The 12,004-nt window shown below is 44.7% G+C and overlaps 1 protein-coding gene across 1 annotated transcript in view; it reads right to left on the bottom strand.

Annotated features, from left to right (window-relative positions):
* LOC147678984 (tRNA (32-2'-O)-methyltransferase regulator THADA-like) overlaps positions 1–12,004 on the bottom strand; it is a 291,162-nt gene that overhangs the window by 209,762 nt on the left and 69,396 nt on the right. The window contains exons 6-10 of the mRNA XM_086942707.1: positions 7,365–7,487; positions 5,150–5,270; positions 4,471–4,619; positions 4,188–4,272; positions 3,395–3,531 (exon numbers count right to left, since the gene is read on the bottom strand). Of these exons, the coding sequence (XP_086798833.1) occupies positions 3,395–3,531; positions 4,188–4,272; positions 4,471–4,619; positions 5,150–5,270; positions 7,365–7,487 (615 nt within the window). The remainder of the gene's footprint in view (positions 1–3,394; positions 3,532–4,187; positions 4,273–4,470; positions 4,620–5,149; positions 5,271–7,364; positions 7,488–12,004) is intronic.

Raw genomic sequence — 12,004 nt, 5'->3', positions numbered from 1 at the left:
CATGCATGCTTATGGGTATGCTGACACCAAACGGGAATCTGAAAATAATCCATTACAAGTACCTACATCAGGTCTATCACACCCCCCAGAGGCTACACAAGCATGGCTTACGGGACGATTCAAACTGCTGCAGGTGTAGACAAGCAGATGCGGACTTCATGCATCTAGCGTGGCACTGTAGAAAGGTGGCGGGATATTGGGAACAAGTCACACAGGTATTGAACGACATGTTAGGGGTTATCATGCCATGCGAGGCGAAAATCTGCTTATTGGGTATAACTCCGCACTTGAGAGCCTTGAAGCGTAAATTCTGCGCTGTTGCCATCCTGTTAGCTAAAAGGAGGGTGTCAATCCATTGGAACAGTAAAAGGGCACCAGAGGTGAAACGCTGGATTGAAGACATGGTATATTGTCGAGACACACTCAACACATACGAGGAGGAACTACCAATTGGCTCTAGGCCCAAAGATTACTGGGGGTACCTACGTGACTATTTACTGGTGCATGGTACGTCAGATTCGGAATCGGAAGCGATGTAAATGGTCTTCTGAAGGTGACGACACAGGACGAACGAATGTACAGTGCTGGCACCTAGGGGGGAGGATGCTGTGATGCAGAGGGAAGGATGCAGGGTGGGAACCACAGGTTGGGGAATGTACAGTTAAGTTACACTTCAGTTAAAAGGGAAAAAAAAAAAACTGTAAAAAAGTAAGTTTATTGATGTATCATGCAGCGACCGTAGCACTGACGTGCGACCAAACCCTATCTGGCATTTCGCCGCCGGTCCTCTGGATGTCGGCTGATGGGCTGTGTACATCTCACAATGTTGCTAATAACCGTAGCTGCTAGACGCCGGCCCGATGCGGTTGTAGGCGAGCACGCTATAGGTGTTTATCGATTTGCCTTGTATGTGATGAACAAAAGTGCAATAAAATACTTACACCAAAAAAAAAAAAAAAAAAAGTTGTCCTGAAGGGGGGCTAAGTGGGATTTTGCTGTGCCTGTTAATGTTACTGTTAATGAAATTAATAAAAGCGCACAAATACCCAAGGGTGTCTTGGCGCTATAGGTTGCGTTCCCGTAGTCCAATCTGGACAAAACCAGGGAATGGGTGGCTTGTTTGAGGTCATTGGGAGGGATGAAAGGCTTTAATTTGTTGAGCAGTTTTAGGTTGATGAACGCGTTCTTGGCGGTATTTTTGATGTGGTTGACCATATCTAAGTTAGGGTCCAGAGTGATTGCCAGTGACTTTACAGAGTCTGCTGGGATGAGGCTGCAGTTTAGAGCATCAATGGTTTTTAGCCATTCTGTGACTTGGGGGTCGGAGCTTTGTTGGATATGATGAGTAGTTCCGTCTTGTCCTAGTTTAGTTTCAGGTGGTTGAGGGATAGCCAGTGTTGGATTTCTTTCAAGGTGAGGTTTAGTCTTTGTATGACATCAATAGAGGAAGTTTTAAGGTAGATCTGGGTATCGTCTGCATGTAGGTGGAAGGGAATGTTGGCTTCATTGGGTGTCGTGGTGAGGAGTTCCATGTAGATATTGAATAGTGCCAGGGAGAGAACAGATCCTTGCCGAACCCCCTGTTTACGGGGAGTAGGTCTGATATGCTGTTTTTAATTTGCATTCTTTGTGTGCGGTTCTGCAGGAAGGAGGAGAACCACTGTAGTACCACCTAGTTTGCTCCAACCCATTCCTGCAGTACATTAATGAGCAGTTTGTGGTTAACCGTGTTGAATGCTGCAGATAGGTCCAGGAGGATGAGTATGCAGCATTGATCATTGTCAAGTGAATTGTGAATGTCATCTAGGACATTCAGGATCGCTGTCTCAGTGCTGCAGCCTTTTCTGTAGCCTGATTGGTGAGGATCTAGGAAGTTGTTGCTTTCGATGTGTTGTGTTAATTGCAAAAGGACACATCTTTCCAAGATTTTTGCTAGAAAGAGGAGATTAGATACAGGCCTGAAATTGTTGAGATTGAGGTCAGAACCTGTTGAGGTCAGAACCTGTTTTTTTTGGAAGTGGTGTGACTTGACCCATTTTGAGACAGTCTGGCATGACTCCGGTTTTTAGGGACCTATTAAAATCTTGGTCCAAAGCGGGGCTAAGGTGAGGTTGAGTTTCTTAGCTAGTTGTGCAGGGATAGGGTCTGAGAAGTGAGACGAGGGTTTGGAGCTGGTAATCAATTTAGAGATCCCCGTTTCTGAGATGGGGTGAAGGATTTCCAGTTATTGGGGGGTGATTGGGTGGGTTGAGGTCTTCTTCAGAGGGGGAGGGCTAACGTTGTCTAAGGAGAGCTCAATCTTGTTGATTTTCTCATTGAAGAAGGTGGCAAAGTTGTTGCATGGTTCTGTGGAGGCCGTCAAAGCGGGTGAAGGGGGCTTAGAGGTTTGTTGTCGGATGATGTTAAAGAGTTGTTTAGTGCATCACAGAAGAAAGAGGTTTTCTTATCCTTGATGTGTTTTTTTATATTATCTGCATTCGGATTTGAGTAGGTCTAGGTGAATTAATGATGGGATCTTTCTCCAGAGTCTTTCTGCTGCTCTTAGTTGTCTTCTTTCCAAGTTTGGATCTGTGTTGAACCAGGATCTTGAAGGAATGATCCTGCTTTTTTTAGTTTTAGGGGGGCAATCTGGCCAAGAATGGAGGTCATTGTTGCATTGTACTGCTCGGTGAGTTTGGTTGTCGAGGGTTCGATATGTCTTACCACTCTTTTCCTCCCACTGCCCCCTTCGATGACCCATCATTGCCTCAAGTTATATTAATAACAGAGCATCCTGCGCACATCTGGTAGGGTTGCTCATTGAATGAGCAGGTTTGACTTCTGGCAAGGCTAACAGAAGCGCTAATAAAAATATTTCTGATAAAATGAGTACCAACGAGTTGGATAATAGTAGCACCTGCTAATTATTAGGACTTGAAAGAACAAATTCAGCAGTAGCAAGAACTAAATAAAACAAAACTAACACCTTAGGAAGGAGTTGAACATATATGTAAAAGGCTGGTCCGTGTCGTGGCTGCAGGTCCATGAAAAATTGAGATCTACACACGCACTTGGGATAGGGATCTGTTTTACCAAGGTAGCTTTTTTTAGATGTGCATTTCAAACTAAGATAACTATCACACACAGCTGCTGATTTATTTCACTGGTCATTGCCATGGGTCCTGCCATGGTGTATGGCCTCAAATTTGTGTTGCTTTTGAATTAATTTGCTAGTATTAAATCAATAAAATGTTTTTTTTAATATTAAAAAGATAACTATCACAAAAAGGTTTCCAGGTAATTTACATATCAATTCGGGAAGTGAAAAATCTTCCATGACATTATTTACAAGGCTGGTACAGTCAGCCAAGTGTCCTGTTGTATGGACAGCGACAAACAGGAGGAGGCAAGTTACCGGTTTCTCAGAGTTGCTCCAGAGGAGTTGAGCCACGTTCTGCATCAGCTCAGAGTTCTGGTCAAAGAGACGAGTCTTCCTGACTTGCCAGATCTGCAGTACGTTCTCCTGAACTCGCTGCAGCCACAGGGAAAACACTGAGATATGGGATTTAGAGAATTACCGTTTGGACACTTAAAAACAGAACACCCCTAAAACCCCAGCATGGTCTAGCACTTAAAAACTGCTCGAAGGTCAACAAATCACAATACAGAGGCCAATATGATTACGGAGGGAGTTCGATCAGTTTAGGTTTTAAAAAAGACCCCCTGACATGGAGAAATACCTTAAATAGCCAGGTCAGTTTTCCCCCAGAATAGTCATCCTTTATCTGGAAATTTGAATCTGGTTTCAAATCAACCCTTCATTGCCTTGGTAATTTCAACCAGGCTACCAAATTGATGTACAAATTGCTAATCTGGGATACCTCCCTAGCTATGCCAAATTTCAACCCTTTATAAAGCGGTCATTAGTGGAGACAATCCATTATTTGGGATTTTAAAGCCTTTCCTAGGTGTGCCAATCCCAGACCTATACACATTTGTCATTATTGAACTTAGTTCCCATTTTAGAACTTGATAATGCTCTCATTTCAGCAATCACCATTACTACCATTCTAAATCACTCAGACTTGTCCATTCATAGCACCGGGATTAACAAGAATCAATTTCTTCTCAGAATTCCTAAAAAAACATTCTTTCTAAATATTCACGGTACCTTAACCTCGACTGATTAGGTGGACCAATCCACTCACCTTGAAAACAGTGAAAATGACATTTTGTCGTCTCTCCAGACAGGGCCATCACCACGGGGAAGATCACATCAACCAGAAGACAGACCTAATGGGTACAACACAATACTCTCAGAGCAGCATCATCAGCAATTGAAGTCACTCCCGCAAACAACCTTCCTTCCTACAGATCACCTTGGCAGTGCCATTGCTCCCATTTCCCTAGTGTGCGGACAGGTGTTCGATGAAAGTTACTAGATCCTTACTGCTTCATTCATCTCCAGAGCAAGAATGACCTCAGGCCTACCTGGCTCCCGGATCCTCCCAGCTCGCAGATCAGGATTTCATTCCGGCCACAGGACACCAGGCCCCAGGTAAGCGCCAACTTCTCCAGGCCATCTGAGCACTTCTCAGAAACTGCAGCTTTCAGCTCTCCAAACTCTAGCTTCCCTGCACCTGATCCAAAGCTACAAATTAGGTTAAAGGGCACAGATCAATCTGTCTGAGCTAAATTTACAGGAGGTATCATTGGGATCAGGTGGGTCTGGTGGTGCCTAGATCTATCAACTATAGTCGAGCTGGAGAAAAATATAAAGCGCAGGTGGGACACCAAAGTAGTAAACAAGCGCCGAGCACAGCTCATGACTCGCCCAACACCACGTGCCACACAAAAAATGTCCATTCACCTCCATCCACCATACTCCATGGGGATGAAATTCAACCACAATGCCTGGATTTCAAGTCCCAAGCGTATAGTGGACCATATACCTTCTCCCATTGCCCTACCCCTCAAGCTGAAGGTTATTGGCCAGAGACACTTTTCTCTTCTGCATTTTGAACACAGAAGAACTCAGACGCCTCATTGCTCTACCATAACCCAGTGTCTCTTAACTTCCCTCCTTACACCTTAAAACCCTGGCCTTTTGGTCAGAGCCAGACAGTGCTGGAACACGCCACCCCAGCAAGCCTATCCTCGTCGATCTCACCTGCGCCCATGTACTGGAAGAGATTCCGCATGGCTGCGGCTCCCCGTTCAGGCTCCGGAGCTGCGTTGGCCAACATGCTTATAGCAGTTCCTGCCAAGAGTCTGGTGTCTCTGCTCACAGTCTAAACAGTGAAGAAGGGACAGACAAAAGAATGTGATTCATTGGCTGGTACATAAGCTTGAAACAGGTTTATATACTTCTATGCAAGTCAATGAATGTAAAACTAAAGGAACTGCTTTAACATGTCACAATTGTTATTGAGAAAAGAAATCAGGGGCAGAGGAGGGGCCTCAAACCTACAAGGAAAATCAATCCAGCACAGCATCTTTGACATTTGCGCAACAACAAGCTCAGTCCCTGTGTTTTAAGTTTTAGAGATCTTGCAGCCTTGTGGCATGCAAATGATGTAATTTTATTTATCATTATGACACAAAGATAAGATATTCTCTTAGCATCACCACTCACTCCTAAGGACATTTTTCATAGTGTTATAATATACCAGAAAAAACTATTTAGTGCAGAGGGGTGGTGAATAGCACATTAGAGTCTGAAACCACACACGGTATTGTTAGATATGTAATAAAAGGACCATTTGGAATTGAAAGCCAACGTGTGATGACATATTTTTACTGGTCCTAAAATCCGAAACATACAGAATTCTTTCTAGAACTATCTAGAGTGACACAAACAACCTCTTCGACTTAGAATGATGAAATGTGACCTAGGTAACCTGGAGCTGTGGAAATCAATGAAAAGAGCCTTCCTTCTTCAAGACTCCAGTTAACAAACAATTCACCTATTTCATCACAACTACAGAGGAGAAGCAAGAAGTTTCATCAAAGCGTAACTCAACTATGAACTAAATATAAAGTATTGGCATCTGCAACAATACATATAAAACAGGAGGTGGGTATGCATACATTGTGTATTAATGTAGAAAGGAACCTTGTCCTTGGACACTTTTTCCAAACACGTATTTCTTTTACATGTGCTTGCATATCCCTACAGACATCCTAAGAAGGCACCTTCTGGCGAGGTCATGATTGTCCATTTTGCGGCTTTGGTGGATCTGCCATTCCCTTCTAGAAACCCTTTGCAGTAGTTCTTTCCTAGCCAGACTTATGCATTTATTTTCCTATCTAAACATCAGGCCCAGTTTCTATTTTAGCAGCGCCTTCTTCTACAGCCAAAGGATCATTCTACTCTTGGCTGCTGACCGGCCTTGCTATCTGGTTTATTTTCTAAATTACTTTCTTAACAGACATATTTGGGGGAAACAATACTGGAAGATTGTAAGGTGAAGTTACACATTCCCACCCCTGCATGAAAGGTGTTTTAAGAAGCACACAAATTGCTAGTTTCAGTCTGGTTTCATGAAGTTTAGGGGAGCTTGCTGGAGTTATCTAGAGGGTGAGCCAGTTAGCTCAGAAACCATTAAACTGCGCGGAACACCCTGTACATTTTTGGTCTTATTATGTCACATTTCTTTTACAAAAATACATTGCAATTGTGGCTTTTGCCTTGTGTAATATTGAAAAGGCAACGAGTCACAATTTACTGCTCTTACTGTTTGGAAGAAGAATGCTAAAATTATTTTGTGAAGATGCCGTAGCTAACTTATAAATGTAATGGCGCCGCAACAGTACCCCCAAATGCATTGTAAGTGAGGTTTGATTCAGTTGAGAGGCACATCATTATAAAATAGCTGTAGGAAACTTTACAGTACAGACTACAAGTTGTGGCTCCAAGTTAGAGAATGTTTATAGATTTTAATCTGCACAGCATGTTTTAAGAAGGGAGTTCATATGGAATATACTCTAGGATTGGAATAAAGCCTTGCAGAAATGCTTTGCTGGAGGAGCTCGTAAAGTAAATCAACCACCTGCCATTAATGGGATAAGTCTTTTGATGAACTTATTTTGAGAAATGTTGCTAAAACTATGAATTACATAATGTAAATTGAGCATGTTACCCTATGTAAGTGCTTTATAAAAAAGTGTTTTAAAAGACTTGGGAAATGTATTTTCATAAGGCATGTGTGAATTTGGGCTTCTGGCACTACCTGATGACAGGGAGGGTCTTTCTTTAAGCAGTAAAAGGCCCCTGATCCAGATTGAGAGGGTAAAGATATCTGCGTCCTTAATCGACAGCACTGTATCTATTCATTAAAATGGTAACTTGGTGTCCCTCGGCCACTGTGTAACTGTGTAATTACCTCCATCATGATAACTTGCACCAGAGACCCCAGAATCCTTTGCAGTGAGGAACTGTTTCCTGCCCTTGTCCACACCAGTGGGGAGATCTCCTCCTGCATCCCTTGGAACATTTGGAGGCACACCTGCAAGGCGAGAATACATGTTTGAGTAGTTTGTGCATCATAACAAGATGCTTCAACTCTCATCCACAGACCAATTAACACAAAATCAAAAAACACTCCATTATAGATGTCGACATTTGCACCTCCCCTTCCCGGAACAAACTCAACATGCATGTTTATCTCGAACAGCGACTTGCGGATTTTCAAAGGTACTTAATAGTCAATAAACTATAATGTGTGATCCCTTGGTTGATATGGATTTGGTTACTGATTTGAAAGGCCTTCCTTTTGCATTGCCTTTGCTTGTGAGAGCATATATGCAGCACCTACCAATGCACAAGCAGGGAGTATGCATGATTCAATCATTGTGTCAAGGACCCAGGAATACAGATAGATTAATGCACCTCTACACACTACAATTCTGGAATGCAGCTTTATAGCCCCACTGTCCTTTCAAGAGGGTCTCCCAATGCCTCACTCTCATCACACGTGTGAACTAAGAGGGAAGGCTTTTTGAATTTATTGCGTTTTGTCCTAAATAGGAAACACAACCCACATTTTTGACATACCATGGTGTCACTGAAAGCATGGATACATTTTCCTAAGGAGCCTAAAAGTACTGAAAAACATTCCCTGGATGTACTTGTAAGGTGGGGTCCTGTCCTCGTGAGGCGGGGGCCTGTCCTCATGAGGTGGGGTCCTGTCCTCGTGAGGTGGGGTCCTGTATTCATGAAGTGGGGTCCTGTCCTTGTGAGGAGGGGTCCTGTATTCATGAGGTAGGGTGGGGGTCCTGTATTCATGAGATGGGGTCCTGTACTCATTAGGAGGGGTCCTGTCCTTGTGAGGTGGGGTCCTGTACTCATGAGGCGGGGTCCTGTACTCGTGAGGCGGGGTCCTGTCCTTGTGAGGTGGGGTCCTGTACTCATGAGGCGGGGTCCTGTACTCGTGAGGCGGGATCCTGTACTCGTGAGGCGGGGTCCTGTACTCGTGAGGCGGGGTCCTGTACTCGTGAGGCGGGGTCCTATCCTTGTGAGGTGGGGTCCTGTACTCATGAGGTGGGGTCCTGTACTCATGAGGTGGGGTCCTGTCCTTGTGAGGTGGGGTCCTGTACTCATGAGGCGGGGTCCAGTACTCATGAGGCGGGGTCCTGTACTCGTGAGGCGGGGTCCTGTACTCGTGAGGCGGGGTCCTGTACTCATGAGGCGGGGTCCTGTACTCATGAGGCGGGGTCCTGTACTCATGAGGCGGGGTCCTGTACTCATGAGGTGGGGTCCTGTACTCATGAGGCGGGGTCCTGTACTCATGAGGCGGGGTCCTGTACTCATGAGGCGGGGTCCTGTACTCATGAGGCGGGGTCCTGTACTCATGAGGCGGGGTCCTGTCCTTGTGAGGCGGGGTCCTGTACTCGTGAGGCGGGGTCCTGTACTCGTGAGGCGGGGTCCTGTATTCGTGAGGTGGGGTCCTGTATTCGTGAGATGGGGTCCTGTACTCATGAGGCGGGGTCCTGTATTCGTGAGGTGGGGTCCTGTCCTCGTGAGGTGGGGTCCTGTCCTCGTGAGGTGGGGTCCTGTCCTCGTGAGGTGGGGTCCTGTCCTCGTGAGGTGGGGTCCTGTCCTCGTGAGGTGGGGTCCTGTATTCGTGAGGTGGGGTCCTGTCCTCGTGAGGTGGGGTCCTGTATTCGTGAGGTGGGGTCCTGTACTCGTGAGGTGGGGTCCTGTACCCGTGAGGTGGGGTCCTGTCCTCGTGAGGTGGGGTCCTGTCCTCGTGAGGTGGGGTCCTGTATTCGTGAGGTGAGGTCCTTTATTCGTGAGGTGGGGTCCTGTATTTGTGAGGTGGGGTCCTGTATTCGTGAGGTGGGGTCCTGTCCTCGTGAGGTGGGGTCCTGTATTCGTGAGGTGGGGTCCTGTCCTCGTGAGGAGGGGTCCTGTCCTCGTGAGGAGGGGTCCTGTCCTCGTGAGGAGGGGTCCTGTCCTCGTGAGGTGGGGTCCTTTTTCACATTTGGAGGTTGTGAGGAATGATCAGTGACCTCAGAATGTGTCTGATGTGATAGGTTGTGCACACACTTACCACCAACCTGTATTTGCTGGGCTTAAGCACAACCAAGAAAGAATGCAAGAGTTATCACCCCTTACATCGCTGGAGACGGTGTTAGCGCAAACGTATATTGCGCTCTGCTGGAAAACCCGCACTGAGCCATCATCAATATCTTAGGCGCTACGTTCAGCTTTTTGGTTTACCCTTCAGATGACATCCACCATCATGCAATGTATTTGTTTTCTGAAGCACTAACACAGCATATACCTTCCAATCAAAACCACAGTACTGCCATTTAAACACGGACACATACTGGATTGTGTTAACACCTGATGATCTACGTAACAAGCATTCTATGGCTGTTCGATAACTGATGCTTGTGGCTTCTCAGAATGCAAAACCAGAAAAAATATGTTTTAATTCATAAGTTTCTTGATGGTGTTCTGCCCTATCAAAGCCAATAAAGAGTTTTAAACAATGTAAAAAAGAAGCTGTACATTCTAGCAGCAGGCAGTGGTATGCAGTAAAATGTGGTTTACATAAAAAGGCCATTGTTAACAAGTCTGAATAGTATGATGTTTAAATGCCAGCCAGAAATTGTAGATCGGAATTAAAGGAACTGGAGACCAACCAGTCCACACAACTCTGTGTTAGTCATAAATCTATAGCTGCAAAATCTTTACCATGCTCATAAAGTGCTGATATATAGTGCTACTCACTGCTCAACATCCGGTTCACCAAGTTTATGACAAGAGCAGCAAGAAGATTTACAATTAGAAAGAGCCAGCAAGCAAACGATGGTCAACCATAAAAGGGAGGATTGAGTCCTCTGCTCCAATTAACAGCAGTTGACCATGGCCTTTTATTACACGGATAATCTTTTGCCATCTTGTACACCCCAGGAACACTTAAACCATCATTTGTAGGGACTTCACCCTATTAATGGAACCGCGCTCCCTACCAGTGGTATTAATCACTAACTCTTAACGGCCAGGGTCTTGTTCATTGGCCTCAGCAGATGTTCAGCCAGAAGGGCCAACCACGGCTCCCCACTGTTTTTTAATTGCTCCTTATGAAGTAGTATTGTCTAGATGAAGTTAATATTTTATTATTAACAACAAACATATATTTCTAAGTCTTTTTTTATTATTTATTGATGAATTTTATTTTTCAATTCATTGTGACGATACAAACGGACTAAATGGGCACTACTGGGAAGATTCTTAAAAAAATGGTGTAAGCCAAAACACAGGACCAAGATAAAACACGTGTCTCTTGCACCATGTGTAAATATTTTAGCAATATCAATACACGTTTTTATTGTTGATGCATGTTCACCATTGTAATGATTTTTATTAATCAAACAATAAAGTTTCATGTAATTTCAAGTTTAATTTCATTTCATAGTGCTACCATAATGCAACATTAATCATACTATGCTGCAGCAATGTGTTATGAACTGTGCTCTGCGGCTAGAACACACAACGAATTGCTCTGTGCTGCCATAATGAGCAATGAATCGTGCTGTGTTACCACTACGCACCATTAATTGTGCTGTACAACACCTACATACCCTGAACCGTGCTATGATGCCACAACACACTACGAATCGTTTGTGTTACCACAAAACATCAGGACTCCTACTGTGCTGCCACAATGAATCTTGAATTGTGCTGTGCTGCTAGAACTGTCCTGTCACAAAGCACTATCAATGGTGCTGTCCTATCACACCGCACCAAAAATCGTGCTGTGCTGCCACTGTGCGCTATGAATTGTGCTGTGCTGCCGCAACAGGATTCGAATTGCGTTGCCTTGCCACAATGCGCCATGAATTGTACCTTCCTACCCCAAAACACCAGGAATAGTTCTGTGCTGCCATGAGGCATCATGAACCATGCTGTGCTGCCATGATGCACCAAGAGCTGTGCTGTGTTGCAACAATGCGTCATGAAACCAAAAATCCAGATTTAGCTTGAACATACTGGAATAAAACATTTCAGCCCAGGTTTATTGAAAGCATGTCAGCCAGGGCACCCCTAGAGTTCCCTTGGCGGATGAGCACAGATAAATGCATGAAGGCAGTATGCATTGATACAATGGAGGCAATCTGCCTGCTTTGGAGGCGTGGTCTGGTTTATGCTCTCTGACATATATAGGTGCAATTTTGTACCATGTGTGCTTTACCCAGTTCTACATTTACAGATAAAAAGCTTGACCAAAGGTTGCCAAGGAGAAAAGTTTAGAATAGGTTTGGAACCTCTGTGGTCTTCTTGTAAGTGAGGTACAAAGGTGCCCCATTCAGCTGCGGTTTAAGATCATCAAACCAACGTTGGGTAGCACATAATTATTCGGAGTTTTCTCATTTTCTACCCATTTTTAGGTCGAGCCTAAGCCATCCCGTTAGGGATGCTTGGCGAGATTATAGTAAGGCTTTCAAACGTGTGACCAAATTGCGGATCGGGTACAGTGCATGTGAGCACAACCACGCGCATTGTGAACAGCTG

Source organism: Lissotriton vulgaris, chromosome 11, assembly GCF_964263255.1.
Source record: "Lissotriton vulgaris chromosome 11, aLisVul1.2, whole genome shotgun sequence".
NCBI classification, from domain to species: Eukaryota; Metazoa; Chordata; class Amphibia; order Caudata; family Salamandridae; genus Lissotriton; species Lissotriton vulgaris.
Note: the sequence above shows the minus strand (reverse complement) of the source record. Positions and strands in the feature narration are given on the sequence as shown.